This window comes from Dermacentor variabilis, chromosome 4 (assembly GCF_050947875.1).
Source record: "Dermacentor variabilis isolate Ectoservices chromosome 4, ASM5094787v1, whole genome shotgun sequence".
Taxonomy (NCBI): Eukaryota; Metazoa; Arthropoda; class Arachnida; order Ixodida; family Ixodidae; genus Dermacentor; species Dermacentor variabilis.
In genome coordinates this window covers 59899442-59912287 of record NC_134571.1, presented here as the reverse complement: position 1 = coordinate 59912287, position 12846 = coordinate 59899442, and the positions used below count along the sequence as shown (strand labels likewise).

The window sequence follows — 12846 nt, the reverse complement described above, 5'->3', positions numbered from 1 at the left end:
AATTTCAATTAGGGATTTGAAAAAAAAATATTTACGTTCCTATTTGATAAATATTATACGGTGTGTTTAGGCACGACGTGGTTGCATGAAAAATACGTTCCTTTCTTGTAGCGAAAGGTCCAGAGATAAGTGATGAAACAGTCTGGACTAATTTATCTCTGTGATGAGGAGCACCCGTCAATAAAGACGATACTCCTGCATCCTGCTTTTAACGGTCTAATTTTGCGTGTTATAACATCGATACCATGCAGAACCTCCTGATTTCCTTTAAGTACTATTTTCGCGGAAAGCCCTACAGAGAAAGTGCGAAGCAGCTGGAGAAACCTTGCGAGCGTGTTTTGTAGCACGTTTAGACTATAGGTTATAACAAGCACTCTGTTCTCTGAGAATAGGGATATTGATGCATTGCAGAGAGAGAGAGAGAGGCAAAACTTGCCGCTTTTTTTTTTAAGAACCAGGGAAAATACTGCGCTGTTCCGACAAAACATATTTTGCACCTTTGCGGAAACCAGCCAATACATAATCATTTCTTTCACATTCCAGAGAATACCTAAGATAAACAACCGACCCACTTTACGAATGCGACTACCAAATTCCAACAGCTTTGTTTGGGATCATTATTGCAGTGGCAAGAAATCGAAGAAGTTGGCGAAATCGGAAGAGACCACGACACGCCATCGATGATCCTAACCACAACGTGTGCCCCACTCACAACGCCTGCATTAACATTAGCCAGTTCAGTAACACTTCTCCCAGCTCATACACACACACACACACACACACACACACACACACACACACACACACACACACACACACATATATATATATATATATATATATATATATATATATATATATATATATATATATATATATATATATATATATATATATATATATATATATATAAATATATATATATATTTCATAAACGCCATTTCATTGCAAGAGCAATAAAATCGCCATATGCTGAAACAGAAAAGGCATAAATTCAGCTGCACATTGTGGTGGTCCACTGCGATCGCGGCAATAAATCTTTCGATAAAACGGACGTAGTGCGTCCTCGTGTGTCTTTGTCAAAATGCGTGTTTTCACATCTTTACTGACGCCGTACTTTGGGTCTCTGGGTGCGCGGTGGAATAAAAAACATCTGCATTATGCGGTTGCAGTGCAAACGGCGGCATCAACTTTCCTCCGACATCGACCGTTTTCTCAAGGCGGACCTCCAGTCTCTATTTCCATCATCGTCAGCGACAGGCGTATACCTAAGCTCTCTTTCGTGGCGGAGGAAATAAAACGCCGTCTGCCACTGGCGCAGATAAAACGAAGCGCTGACAAGGATAGAAGCAATCGCGTACACTTGAGGCGGCGGGCGTTGAGCGTTGTGTCTCGCGAGAGGTGCAATCCGAGATCTTCGTCGGTGGTCGCGACACGCAAGAAAAACAAATACGACGGGCAAAAAAAGAAATGGAGGTCATCACGCATCAGTTTAAAAAGAGGAGTCTGCAGCCAACGGCCAGGCATTCGCAAGAACTCTAGCGATGCTCGCCAAATTTGTCCTCCTCGCGTCGGTTCTCGCCGTGGCCCACTGCGAGACCGACGACAACACGCTGCTCGCCAGGGCCCACAACCAGTTTGGCGTGAACCTGCTGAAGTACCTCGCAGCCCAGCAGCCCTCGTCAAATGTATTCTTCTCGCCGACCAGCATTGCCGCCGCGTTCGGTATGGCCTACGTCGGCGCCAGGGGAAACTCGGAGGCCGAGCTGGATTCGGTGTTCGGCCACACCGCTCTCGGTCTTACCGGCCGAGACAGGGTGCTCGCAGCGTACAAGAACCTCTTGGAACTGTCGACCTCACCCAACGTCACTCTGGATGTCGCCAACATGGTCCTAGCGCAGGAGGGCTTCCCCATATCAGACAGCTACAAACAGCAGCTGCGCGAAATCTTCGACGCGGATGTGAGGTCTGCGGACTTCCATAGGGACGGTCCCAGGGTAGCGACGGAAGTTAATGCGTGGGTGCGCGGAAAGACCAGGGGCAAGATCTCCGGCATCTTGCCAGAAGGTCAGCCGCTGGACATCGTGCTCTTGATCCTGAACGCCGTCTACTTCAAGGGCACCTGGGTGTCCAAATTCAACGTCCGTGAGACGGTGGACAAACCTTTCCTCAACCTAGGAACCAACGAAGTGAGCAAACCGGCGATGCACCTCAGGACACGTCTTCCGTACACAAGGGTAGGCGCCTATCACGCCTCTGCCGTGGAGATACCGTACGAGGGAGACAGGTTCAGCATGGTGGTCCTGCTTCCGGACAACCCAACTGGACTCGCGGAGGTCAGGGATGGCATGTCGCTCGACATGCTCGAAGATGTCGGTAGCAAGCTAAGCTTCAGACAGGTCGTACTCCAGATGCCGAAGTTTGAAATGAGCCTTCGTTACGGCCTGGTGCCAGCGATGAAGGCACTCGGTTTGAACTCTGTCTTCGGCGGATCGGCCAACTTCAGCGGTATCAGCGAAAGTGTCCTAGTGAGGATATCAGATGCTGTGCACAAGGCGGCCGTCGAGGTGAACGAGGAAGGTACCATTGCGACTGCAGTTACTGGGCTCACGTTCGTGCCCCTCTCGGCTCACTTCAACCCACCGCCGCCCATCCAGTTCATCGTAAACCGCCCCTTCCTCTACTACATCAGGGACAGGAGCACCAACCGGGTTCTCTTCATCGGAGAGGTTCACACGCTCTGATACGCCGAGTTTTTCCTTCGCACTCCGGTACGCCAGCAATTTCGAGTGATGTAAATGTGCCACTAACATTACAATGTAAGAAGACGCACCGTTTTAAATAAAGTACGCCCTTTTAGTACATTTCCTGTCTATTTTCATTAGGGATAGTAGAATGCCCTTTTCTTGCGTTTTCTTTTCTTTCCTTTTCGTCTTTTTTTTTCCTTCCAAGTACGGAAATTAGGTGGAAAAGGTATCAATGTGCGTAAAGCAATGGCATAAGGCTCGACTTCCCCCCTCTCCCATCCGTAATTTCTTCTATTTTCGTTCGAAATCGCTCGAAGCCTTCAACTTGCCTAGCCCCGTGTTTTCACGCTTGCAAGATGCTTTTTCTACAGCGTTTGGAAGCCAGACGCGATTAAGAATTAAAGGACGTGCGAAACATCACGAACATGAAAGATACGGTAAATACCGATACATTGTAAGCTGTAGTGATCACCCTTCTCTCTCCCCTTTTCTCAAAAATTATCTCCAACTACGCATAACCATATTGAAATATAGCGCAACGTGATTGCGCAACAGAAAGGACGATGAACACATGTTCGTCGTCCCCTCTGTTGTGGCTTCCCGTTGCTCTATATTTACACGCACACGCACACGGCCGAAAAACAAGCACACTCAGCGTCCTTGGTGTACCTGTCAACTACTTTGTATATCGTGCCATAAGTTTCCTTTCATGTTCTCATTTGCACGCGATCACGGCTTACTTACAGGAAAATGTTTTTAAATGTCATGGGACCAATCTTGCAAAATTCTAGAATTGTCTCAGTCGCTGTTTTCTCGGCAAAGGGATGAGTTGTTGCTTTTTTCCTGCTTTGGTCTTTGTGGCAATTCAACTATCTTCGATTCCGACGTTGCCGATCACGTAACCGGACCAACGCCGGGTGAGTATTTGCCTACGCCACACAGACGATGTCGCCTATCTGTCACCAGGCGGCTCAATTTATGGCCTCGATCATACAATGATCACACACGACCACCCGGCAGACAACGGCCAGAAGGTTAAACTACTGATTTGAAGTAAAAAAACGAAAAGAAAACATAGCGGGAGGGGGGGGGGAAGGGCGTAACAGGGAAAGGGTAGCCGCTGCGCTGTACTCTGCCTGAGTTGTGTGCACGGCGATGAAATCGAATCCCAGCACATGGGCGAATCGTTTGACGCGCGTGAGGGTGGATCGATTGGTCCCAACATTGAACCGCTGTCTCATGAATAAGTGCTTTATGGTCAGGACCTCCAGCATGCTCCTGTCAAGCATTTTCAAACGAAGTGATGCCATAAGACAGGCACTAATTTCTGCGATCAGACTATCTTTACAGTGATAACTGGTAAAGCTACTTCAGTCAGTTTTTGTAGCATATGTCGCGTATATCATCATTGCGTTTTCTTGGCTGAGGAAGTAGCGAAAGAGCTCACATTTTCTTTAACCTATTCGATCCCGAGTCGTCTATGTGTGAGCCTTTAGGCAGTCCCTGAAATTGTCGCGACATCATCGTAGCCACGCCGTAGTCATCGTCCGTCGTCGACACGATGTCGTTGTCGTCGTTTTGCTTGATTTTTGGTTCCCTGAAGCTATGCATGGCGTAATGAGTATAGGTGACCGGCTTGGCATGGTGGGTGAGTGGCGGGGGGGGGGGGGAGAGGTCCGTTTTTCGGTCCCCACCGCCGGGCACCTACCGGTCTACACAACGGGGACAAGCAGGCCCCCGGCCAGGTATCTGGCTTTGCGGGAGTGAGTTGCTTGAGAGAGGGTCTACGTTTTCCTTTTGACTAGCCATGCAGCATATTGAAAAATCGCAGGAGCAGAGGCTACACCAAAAGGAAGCCTATTAAAGCAAAACAGGCCTTTCGGAGTGTTTACGACCAATATCTGCTTCGTTTCTTCGTCAAGCGGCAACTGACTATAAGCGTCCTTCAAGTCGATGGTGCTGAATACTTCACCACCGTTTAGGTTTGCAAAGATGTCCTTTATTTTTGGCAATGGGTACTGCTCCGTGACACATGCAGCATTTGCGGTCACCTTAAAATCGCCACACAACAGAATGGAACCATTCTTTTTGATAACGGGAACCAAAGGCGTGGCCCACTCTGCACTGTCGAAAGGCGGGAGAATGCCATGCTAACAAGTCTGTCTATTTCGTTTGACACTTGCTCCCGCATTGCATACGGCACAGAACGTGCATTGCAGAACCGCGGCATCGCATTTTCCCGCAACCGCAAATGGACTGCGTGGCCATCAATTAGCCCTAGACCTGGCGTAAGCAAATCGCCGAACTCCTCTAAGAGTGCGCTAACCAAAGTACTGTCAGGGACATTCTGCTCACCGGAGGTTTCCTCGCCGAGAATGCTGAAGACGGGCCTTCCGCTACGCTCAAATGCGCTGATGACATCTCGCCCGCACAAGTTCGGGCCATCGCATTGCAGTACGGTTAGAGTTACATCTAGGGTCTTTCCCGCGTACGAGACCGGAAGTTTCAGCTGACCCCTCACGGGAAGCTTGCCAAGAAAGCAGGACAACTGCAAGGACGTGTCGCGGAGCGAAGGCCAGGCATGCAGATTCTTGCAGTATGTTTTCCACGTAATGATGGAGACAGGCGATCCGGTGTCCACTTGCATTGTCAGCGGAATTCCGCTCCCGCAGAGGGTGCGAACCACTGGCTTGACCAAGTTTACCGACGTAGTGTACAAACTCAGACAAAGTTCGTTGCCGTCGCTCTCTGAAGAATGCTCCTCACAAAGGGCCACCCCTTGTTTCCATGCACACATCTTAGCTAGGTGCCCTTTACGTCGGCAGCGACAACACTCCACCCGGCGAAACTTGCACTTTGCTGCCTTGTGCTTAGTGCTACTACAGCACGGGCAAACGACGTCTTCGCTTGGTCGAAAAGTGCTCGAATGAGTCTTGTGGTAATACGGTTGACCTTGCACCTTGCTCCTCACGGCATGGACGTCGCCATAATCCTGTGTCCTCTCCATGTGATCAACGTTGAGAGCTACCATCTCTGCTGCTAACGCTATATCTTCGGCTTCTTTCAGCGTCAGCGAAGGTCTGGCCAAAAGCTTCCGACGAACGCCGGCATCACGTAGACTTCAAACAAGTCTGTCTCGTAGCATCTTGTCCCGTGCCTCGCCAAAGTTGCAACTGCAGGCCTTCTTGCGAATTTCCACAATGAAGTCCTTCGTTGCCTCGTCGGGACGCTGGCATCTGGTGAAGAACTTCTAGGACTCCGCTATTTCGTTGCCCTGTGGCGCAATGTGTTCTGCCAGCAGTTCAAGCAGCTTCTCGTAGATAAGGTCTTGAATCTTCGCCGATGCGCACCGTACCGTTATTATGCCGACTGTTGCCGTACTTAAGGCTGCCGTTAGCAGGGCTCGTCGTTTCTTCCAGTCGACGATATCGTAAGCTTCAAATTAGGACTGCAGACGCACCTGGTAGGCCTCAGAACTGTCTTCCGTTTCGTCGAAACCCGGTGGTCCGGCGTGGGCCGCCATGGAGCAGGCACGGCCCGGTGGTGGGCAGCCTCGTCGCCACTGAAGTAACTCGAGAAGCATTTGGCAAAGAACGAACGCTTTATTAACGGTTAGTGTAGCTTTTATAGTCTTTATCTTGTGACGTCACCGCAGCCACTGCCGATTCACAAGAGGCATGGCCGGTGAATCTAACAAAACAAACACGTGTCAGCGGCGCATGCTGCTTTACAACAGGTATGATCTACGTCGGCGCCAGGGGAAACTCGGAGGCCGAGCTGGATTCGGTGTTCGGTCACACCGTTCTCGGCCTTACTGGCCGAGACAGAGTGCTCGCAGCGTACAAGAACCTCTTGGAACTCTCGAGCTCGGCCAATATTACTCTGGATGTGGCCAACATGGTCCTATCACAGGTGGGCTTTCCCATATCGGAAAGCTACAAACAGCAGCTGCGCGAAATCTTCGACGCGGATGTGAGGTCTGCAGACTTCTACGGGGACGGTCCGAGGGTAGCGGTGGAAGTGAATGCGTGGGTGCGCAAAAAGACCAGGGGCAAGATCTCCGGCATCTTACCAGAGGGTCAGTGGCTGGAAATCGTGCTCTTCATCCTGAACGCCGTCTACTTCAAGGGCGCCTGGGAGACCCCATTCAACGCCAGTGAGACGGTAGACAAACCTTTCCTCAACCAGGGAACCAGCCAGGTGAGCAAACCGGCGATGCACCTCAGGACACATCTTCCGCACGCAAGAGTAGACGCCTATCATGCTTCGGCCATCGAGATACCGTACGAGGGAGACAGGTTCAGCATGGTGGTCCTGCTTCCGGACAACTCCTCTGGACTCGCGGTGGTCCGGGACGGCATGTCCCTCGACATGCTCGAAGATGTCAGCAGCAAGCTAAGCTTCAGAGAGGTCATACTCCAGCTACCCAAGTTTGAAATGAGCCTTCGTTATGACTTGGTGCCAGCGATGAAGGAGCTCGGTTTGAACTCTCTCTTCGAAGGATCAGCCAACTTCAGCGGTATCAGCGAAAGCGTCCGGTTTGTGATATCCGACGCTGTGCACAAGGCGGCCGTCGAGGTGAACGAGGAAGGAACCATCGCGGCGGCAGTGACTTGATGACAGTGATGGGATGATCTTCGGCGAGCACGATTGTTGCAGTTATTGATGCATAGCGAGGAAGGCCTAAACACGTGCGCAATGCTTGGCCCTGTAAGCTCTCCAATGAGTGAATATTTGACTTGCACGTACTGGACAACACTGGAAGGCTGTAGAGTAAATAGCCTAAGAATAGAGCTCTGTACAACTGAAGCATGGAGCGTGCAGATGTACCCCATGTTTTCCCGCACATGAATCTAAGTACCTGGGCAATCGACCAGTTTTTTCTTCAGGTAAATACAATGAGGGCTCCAGGAAAGATTTCGGTCGATTATTACAACCAAGAATCGATGGGTCTTTTCATAGGTGATAGTGTTTCCGTTAATGGAGACTGGGTACGGTGTCATGGGTTTACGTGTGAATGCAATTAATACAAATTTCTCGGTCGATACAGTCAAGCCTTGTGTTTGAAGATATGCTGATGTAAAAGTTGCTGCCCGCTGTAATCGCGCGCGAACCTGAAGGCGAGTGACCGCAGACGTCCAAAGACAGATGTCATCTGCGTATAAGGTAGATTGTTTTAGGTAACCTGACAGCTAGGCCAATGAGTGTCACGTTGAACAACGTGGGACTCATTACTCCTCTTTGAGGCACGCTGCAGTAAGTGTAATATTCAGCTGTGGAGTCATCTTCTGTTTGTACAAAAACGACTGGCGAGTTATATAGTCGGATAACCAGTGAATCATGCGGCCTCCAATTCCAATAGCCTCCAGGGAGTTGATGACGGCGTCATGTCCAACGTTGTCATGCGCGCCTTTCACGTCTAGAAAGAGCGCAACTGATATGCGCTTACGGCTTTTCTCCTGTTGCACAAACGTTGTCAGGTCAGTGACGCTATCAAATGAGGCACGACCCTGACGAAAGCCTGCCATGGAAACTGGGTAGATATTGTAACGCTCGAGATACCATTCTAGACGTGCAGGCACCATCCTTTCCATCACCTTTCCGATGCAGCTGGCCAGAGTGATAGGGCGATATGCCGCCAAATCCAACGGAGATTTTACCGGCTGCAGCAAAGGTACCAGCCGACTCAACTTGCATTGCCGGGAAACTGTACCTCTATGCCATGAGTTGATGAAACTGCTCAGAAGCGTTCTTCTTGCTTCTTGTCCAAGGTGTCCCAGGGCAGCATAGGTGACGCCGTCAGGGCCTGGAGAGGATGATCGTTTCGAAATAGCCAAGGCAGGTTCGAGTTCTTCCATGGTAAAGGACACGTCCATTTCTGGTACCCGAGCCGCAGGGAGGTCACTCACATCAATGTTGGTGTTGACAGGCTCGCCAGTGACTCTCGCACAGAACTCCTCCGCCACACCAAGCTCACTTTGGCCAAGATGGAGGTCCAAACCTGCGAATAGGTGTCGCTGTTGCGGGGATGAACGAAGACCACGGACTGTCTTCCAGATAGGTGAAAGCGGCTTGCGAGGGTCCAGTGACTCACAGAATCTTTTCCATCGCTCACTCTCTAGTTTGTTTATGCGACGCTGAACTTTCTTCTGAATGCGTCCTACGTCTATGAGATCATAAACTAATTTAGTGCGCCTGCGTCGTCGCTCTGCACGCCGTCGAATAGCACGAACTCTCTCAAGTTCAATGTTGAAATCCGCTCGGTTTGACGACAATGATAATAAACACTTGACAGATTCCATTTCTTCTACGATGGTGTCGTCGACGTTGCCGGCGAAATCTTCCCGACACGCTTCTTCTATAAGCGACGGTACCATGAGGGAAAGACTGAGTGAGTCAATTAATCTTTAGGTATGTGAGAATGTGATCACTCCCGTGAGTCTCAATGTCGCAAAACCAGTTAACATGTGACATGAAGCTCCGTGACACTAAGGGCAAGTCGAGGCAGCTGCTCTACACCGGACCACGTAGATACGTCGGGCTACCGTCGTTCATGGTGCAGAGGTCACAATCAGAGGCAAGCGACACAACATTCCTTCCCCTTGAGTTGATCTTGGTGCTTCCCCAAAGCAAGTGATACGCATTAAAGTCCCCAGTGATGACCCAGGGGTCATCGGTTCCCTTTATTATATATTTCAGTCTTTTACAGTCAAACTGCCTTGATGGGGAGATGTAACAACCAATAAGAGTGAAAGGCACTCTGTTCTTTCTGACGCAGAGGCATATGTATTGGTTTTAGTCATGAGGCTGAACCGTATGAGAAACATAGGTGGATTCCGTGCGGATGTAAATGAGAACGCTGCTTCATTCATCGCATGTGCAATAAGCAAAAACTTCGTAACCAGATAATCTGTAAGGAGTTAGATACGTTCGGTTCGCCAATAACGAGTATAGCAAACTGATACTTCAAGACAAATTGGCGCAAATCCGAGATGCTATCTTGAAGCCTCTGGCATTCCATTAAAAAATCGTCGCAGTTCTAACTTCAGTGCGAAAAGAAAAGTTTGGGTAAGCCATGGGGCTTATAATAGGCTTGCAAGTACTGGATTCAGTGCATCCAGTATTTGCAATGCGCTTTGAGCTGTTGGTGCCCGGAGCCTGTTCCTTCCTGCGAATCGTATTCGTTAGTGATCGCACCAACATAACCACTTGCCGAACCTGTTCAGCCGATTCGCCGGCAGGACGCGCTCGAAGTAGACTACTTCCGTCGGCGGGCAGTGATTCTGCAGGTGGTTGCCGTGTTGGCAACACAGGCCAGGCTTCGGTGTCCACATTCTTCTCAGTGCCCTTGTCCTTTGTAGCCCTTTCTGATGTGCGTAGCCTGGGTGGCAGTGGAGGAGGTGACAGTGGACGTGGCACACGCGTCACCGACGCAGCTTTCCTTGAAGAACGTCAGCGATGGGAGTATCGCTTCCTGATTTTAGCGGTGGCTTCTCGATGAGAGGAATGATCTCTTGCCATTTCTTTTAAGATAGCAATTTCTTTCTTAATTTTTGGGCAGTCCTTTGATGAAGCCTCATGAGATCCGTGGCAGTCTGGATATTTCATGACAATGGCTGCCCATTTACCCGCGGCGTGTGGCTCAGCGCAGCGGGGGCACACTGTTTCGTCCGATGCCGCTCACGTGTCCTGGTTTCATGCAGTTGCGGCACTGCAGAGGTTTCGGAATGAAAAGCCGGGAAGGATGTCGAAAGTGGCCTACCTCAACGTGCGATGGCATGCAGTTGCCCTTGAACACAATCTTTACGCAACGTGAGTTCCCCAGGCGCAAGACATCAACAATGACGTCATGATCAATCGCTGCTTTGCCGAGAATCGGCAAGTCATTGCTGAGGATGGCCAGGTCTACGTCGTATATGACACCAGGGATGACATCAGAGCCCGGCGAGATGTGATAGCGCACCTGCATGCCATCCAGATGCGGATGCGCTTAGCGTCCTACCTTGCGTAGGACGCTAAGTGCACCCGCATGCAGAATATCAACCATCATCATCATCATCATCAGCCTGGTTACGCCCACTGCAGGGCAAAGGCCTCTCCCATACTTCTCCAATAACCCCGGTCATGTACTAATTGTGGCCGTGCCGTCCCTGCAAACTTCCTAATCTCATCCGCCCACCTAACTTTCTGCCGCCCCCTGCTACGCTTCCCTTCCCTTGGGATCCAGTCCGTAACCCTTAATGACCATCGGTTATCTTCCCTCCTCATTACATGTCCTGCCCATGCCCATTTCTTTTTCTTAATTTCAACTAAGATGTCATTAACTCGCGTTTGTTCCCTCACCCAATCTGCTCTTTTCTTATCCCTTAACGTTACACCTATCATTCTTCTTTCCATAGCTCGTTGTGTCGTCCTCAATTTGAGTAGAACCCTTTTCGTAAGCCTCCAGGTTTCTGCCCCGTAGGTGAGTACTGGTAAGACACAGCTATTATATACTTTTCTCTTGAGGGATAACGGCAACCTGCTGTTCATGATTTGGGAATGCCTGCCAAACGCACTCCAGCCCATTCTTATTCTTCTGATGATTTCCGTCTCATGATTCGGATCCGCCGTCACTACCTGCCCTAAGTAGATGTATTCCCTTACGACCTCCAGTGCCTCGCTGCCTATTGTAAATTGCTGTTCTCTCCCGAGACTGTTAAGCATTACTTTAGTTTTCTGCATATTAATTTTTAGACCCACTCTTCTGCTTTGCCTCTCCAGGTCAGTGAGCATGCATTGCAATTGGTCCCCTGAGTTACTAAGCAAGGCAATATCATCAGCGAATCGCAAGTTACTAAGGTATTCTCCATTAACTTTTATCCCCAATTCTTCCCAATCCAGGTCTCTGAATACCTCCTGTAAACACGCTGTGAATAGCATTGGAGATATCGTATCTCCCTGCCTGACGCCTTTCTTTATTGAGATTTTGTTGCTTGCTTTATGGAGGACTACGGTGGCTGTGGAGCCGCTATAGATATCTTCCAGTATTTTTACATATGGCTCATCTACACCCTGATTCCGTAATGCCTTCATGACTGCTGAGGTTTCGACTGAATCAAACGCTTTCTCGTAATCAATGAAAGCTATATATAAGGGTTGGTTATATTCTGCACATTTCTCTATCACTTGATTGATAGTGTGAATATGGTCTATTGTTGAGTAGCCTTTACGGAATCCTGCCTGGTCCTTTGGTTGACAGAAGTCTAAGGTGTTACTGATTCTATTTGCAATTACCTTAGTAAATACTTTGTAGGCAACGGACAGTAAGCTGATCGGTCTATAATTTTTCAAGTCTTTGGCGTCAACCGCTAGTACATTTTTGCGGGTATTCACTCTAACGTCCATGATTTCGTTGGGCACCACGGTCTCCAGCTGAATCGAGACAGACTGCCTATTAAGCCGCTTCATGTTACCGTTGGGTATCACAGGCATAAACAAGATAGTGTTGGCGCCGGGGCTCCGCGTGGGCTCAACAGTTTACTAGAGGACGAAGAGGTCCTGGGGTTCCTTCTCGTCATCCGAAGGGCCCTCGCTGCTGTGTGAGTAGACGTGGGTGCCTTCGCTGTCGCTGTCAGTCTCTAGCCCGATCCATTTCCTGGAGGCGGCCGTCGCTGACGCCACTAGTTCCGGCAGACGCCCTGGACGGTCCACGTCCATCTACACCGAACTAGGCGCGACGACTGTTAAGTACACTGAAGATATTTCACAAAAATAGCCAGAGGCAGAAAAACAACACTCCTCCAAGAGACACTTCGTCATCGTCGACTCCAGAGAGAGAGAGAGAGAGAGAGAGTAAAGGACGCATAGAAAGGAAGGGAGGTTAAGCAGAGGTAGTTCCGGTTCGCTACCTTGCACGGGGGGAAGGGTTAAGGGGGATAAAAAGAAAAAGAGAGTGGAAGGGGGAGATAGAGAGAAAGAGAGACGAGCACGAAGAAACCACGTACACTAAAGAGCGGTAGGGGGCGACGTTCTTAAAAACTATCGTGAAGCGCCGTAGACCTCAGGAACCTTAATAACACGAGTAAGGCCTTCAGCTCGGATGTTCTTTGGGAGTACT

At 49.7% G+C, this 12846-nt stretch overlaps 2 protein-coding genes across 2 annotated transcripts; both read left to right on the top strand.

Moving 5' to 3' along the window:
• The first annotated feature begins 1510 nt into the window (after window positions 1-1510).
• Window positions 1511-2864, top strand: LOC142579228 (iripin-8-like). The gene has a single exon (XM_075689224.1). It carries the CDS (start codon window positions 1545-1547, stop codon window positions 2742-2744), a length of 1200 nt encoding a protein of 399 aa, XP_075545339.1. The 5' UTR covers window positions 1511-1544; the 3' UTR covers window positions 2745-2864.
• A 3621-nt stretch (window positions 2865-6485) lies between these two features.
• LOC142577777 (intracellular coagulation inhibitor 3-like) lies at window positions 6486-7364 on the top strand. The gene has a single exon (XM_075687229.1). It carries the CDS (start codon window positions 6486-6488, stop codon window positions 7362-7364), a length of 879 nt encoding a protein of 292 aa, XP_075543344.1.
• Window positions 7365-12846: the final 5482 nt, after the last annotated feature.

Bases quoted from the DNA above. Each gene is read 5' to 3' on its own strand.
- LOC142579228 (XM_075689224.1), top strand. From the start codon at position 1,545: ATGCTCGCCAAATTTGTCCTCCTCGCGTCGGTTCTCGCCGTGGCCCAC.
- LOC142577777 (XM_075687229.1), top strand. From the start codon at position 6,486: ATGATCTACGTCGGCGCCAGGGGAAACTCGGAGGCCGAGCTGGATTCG.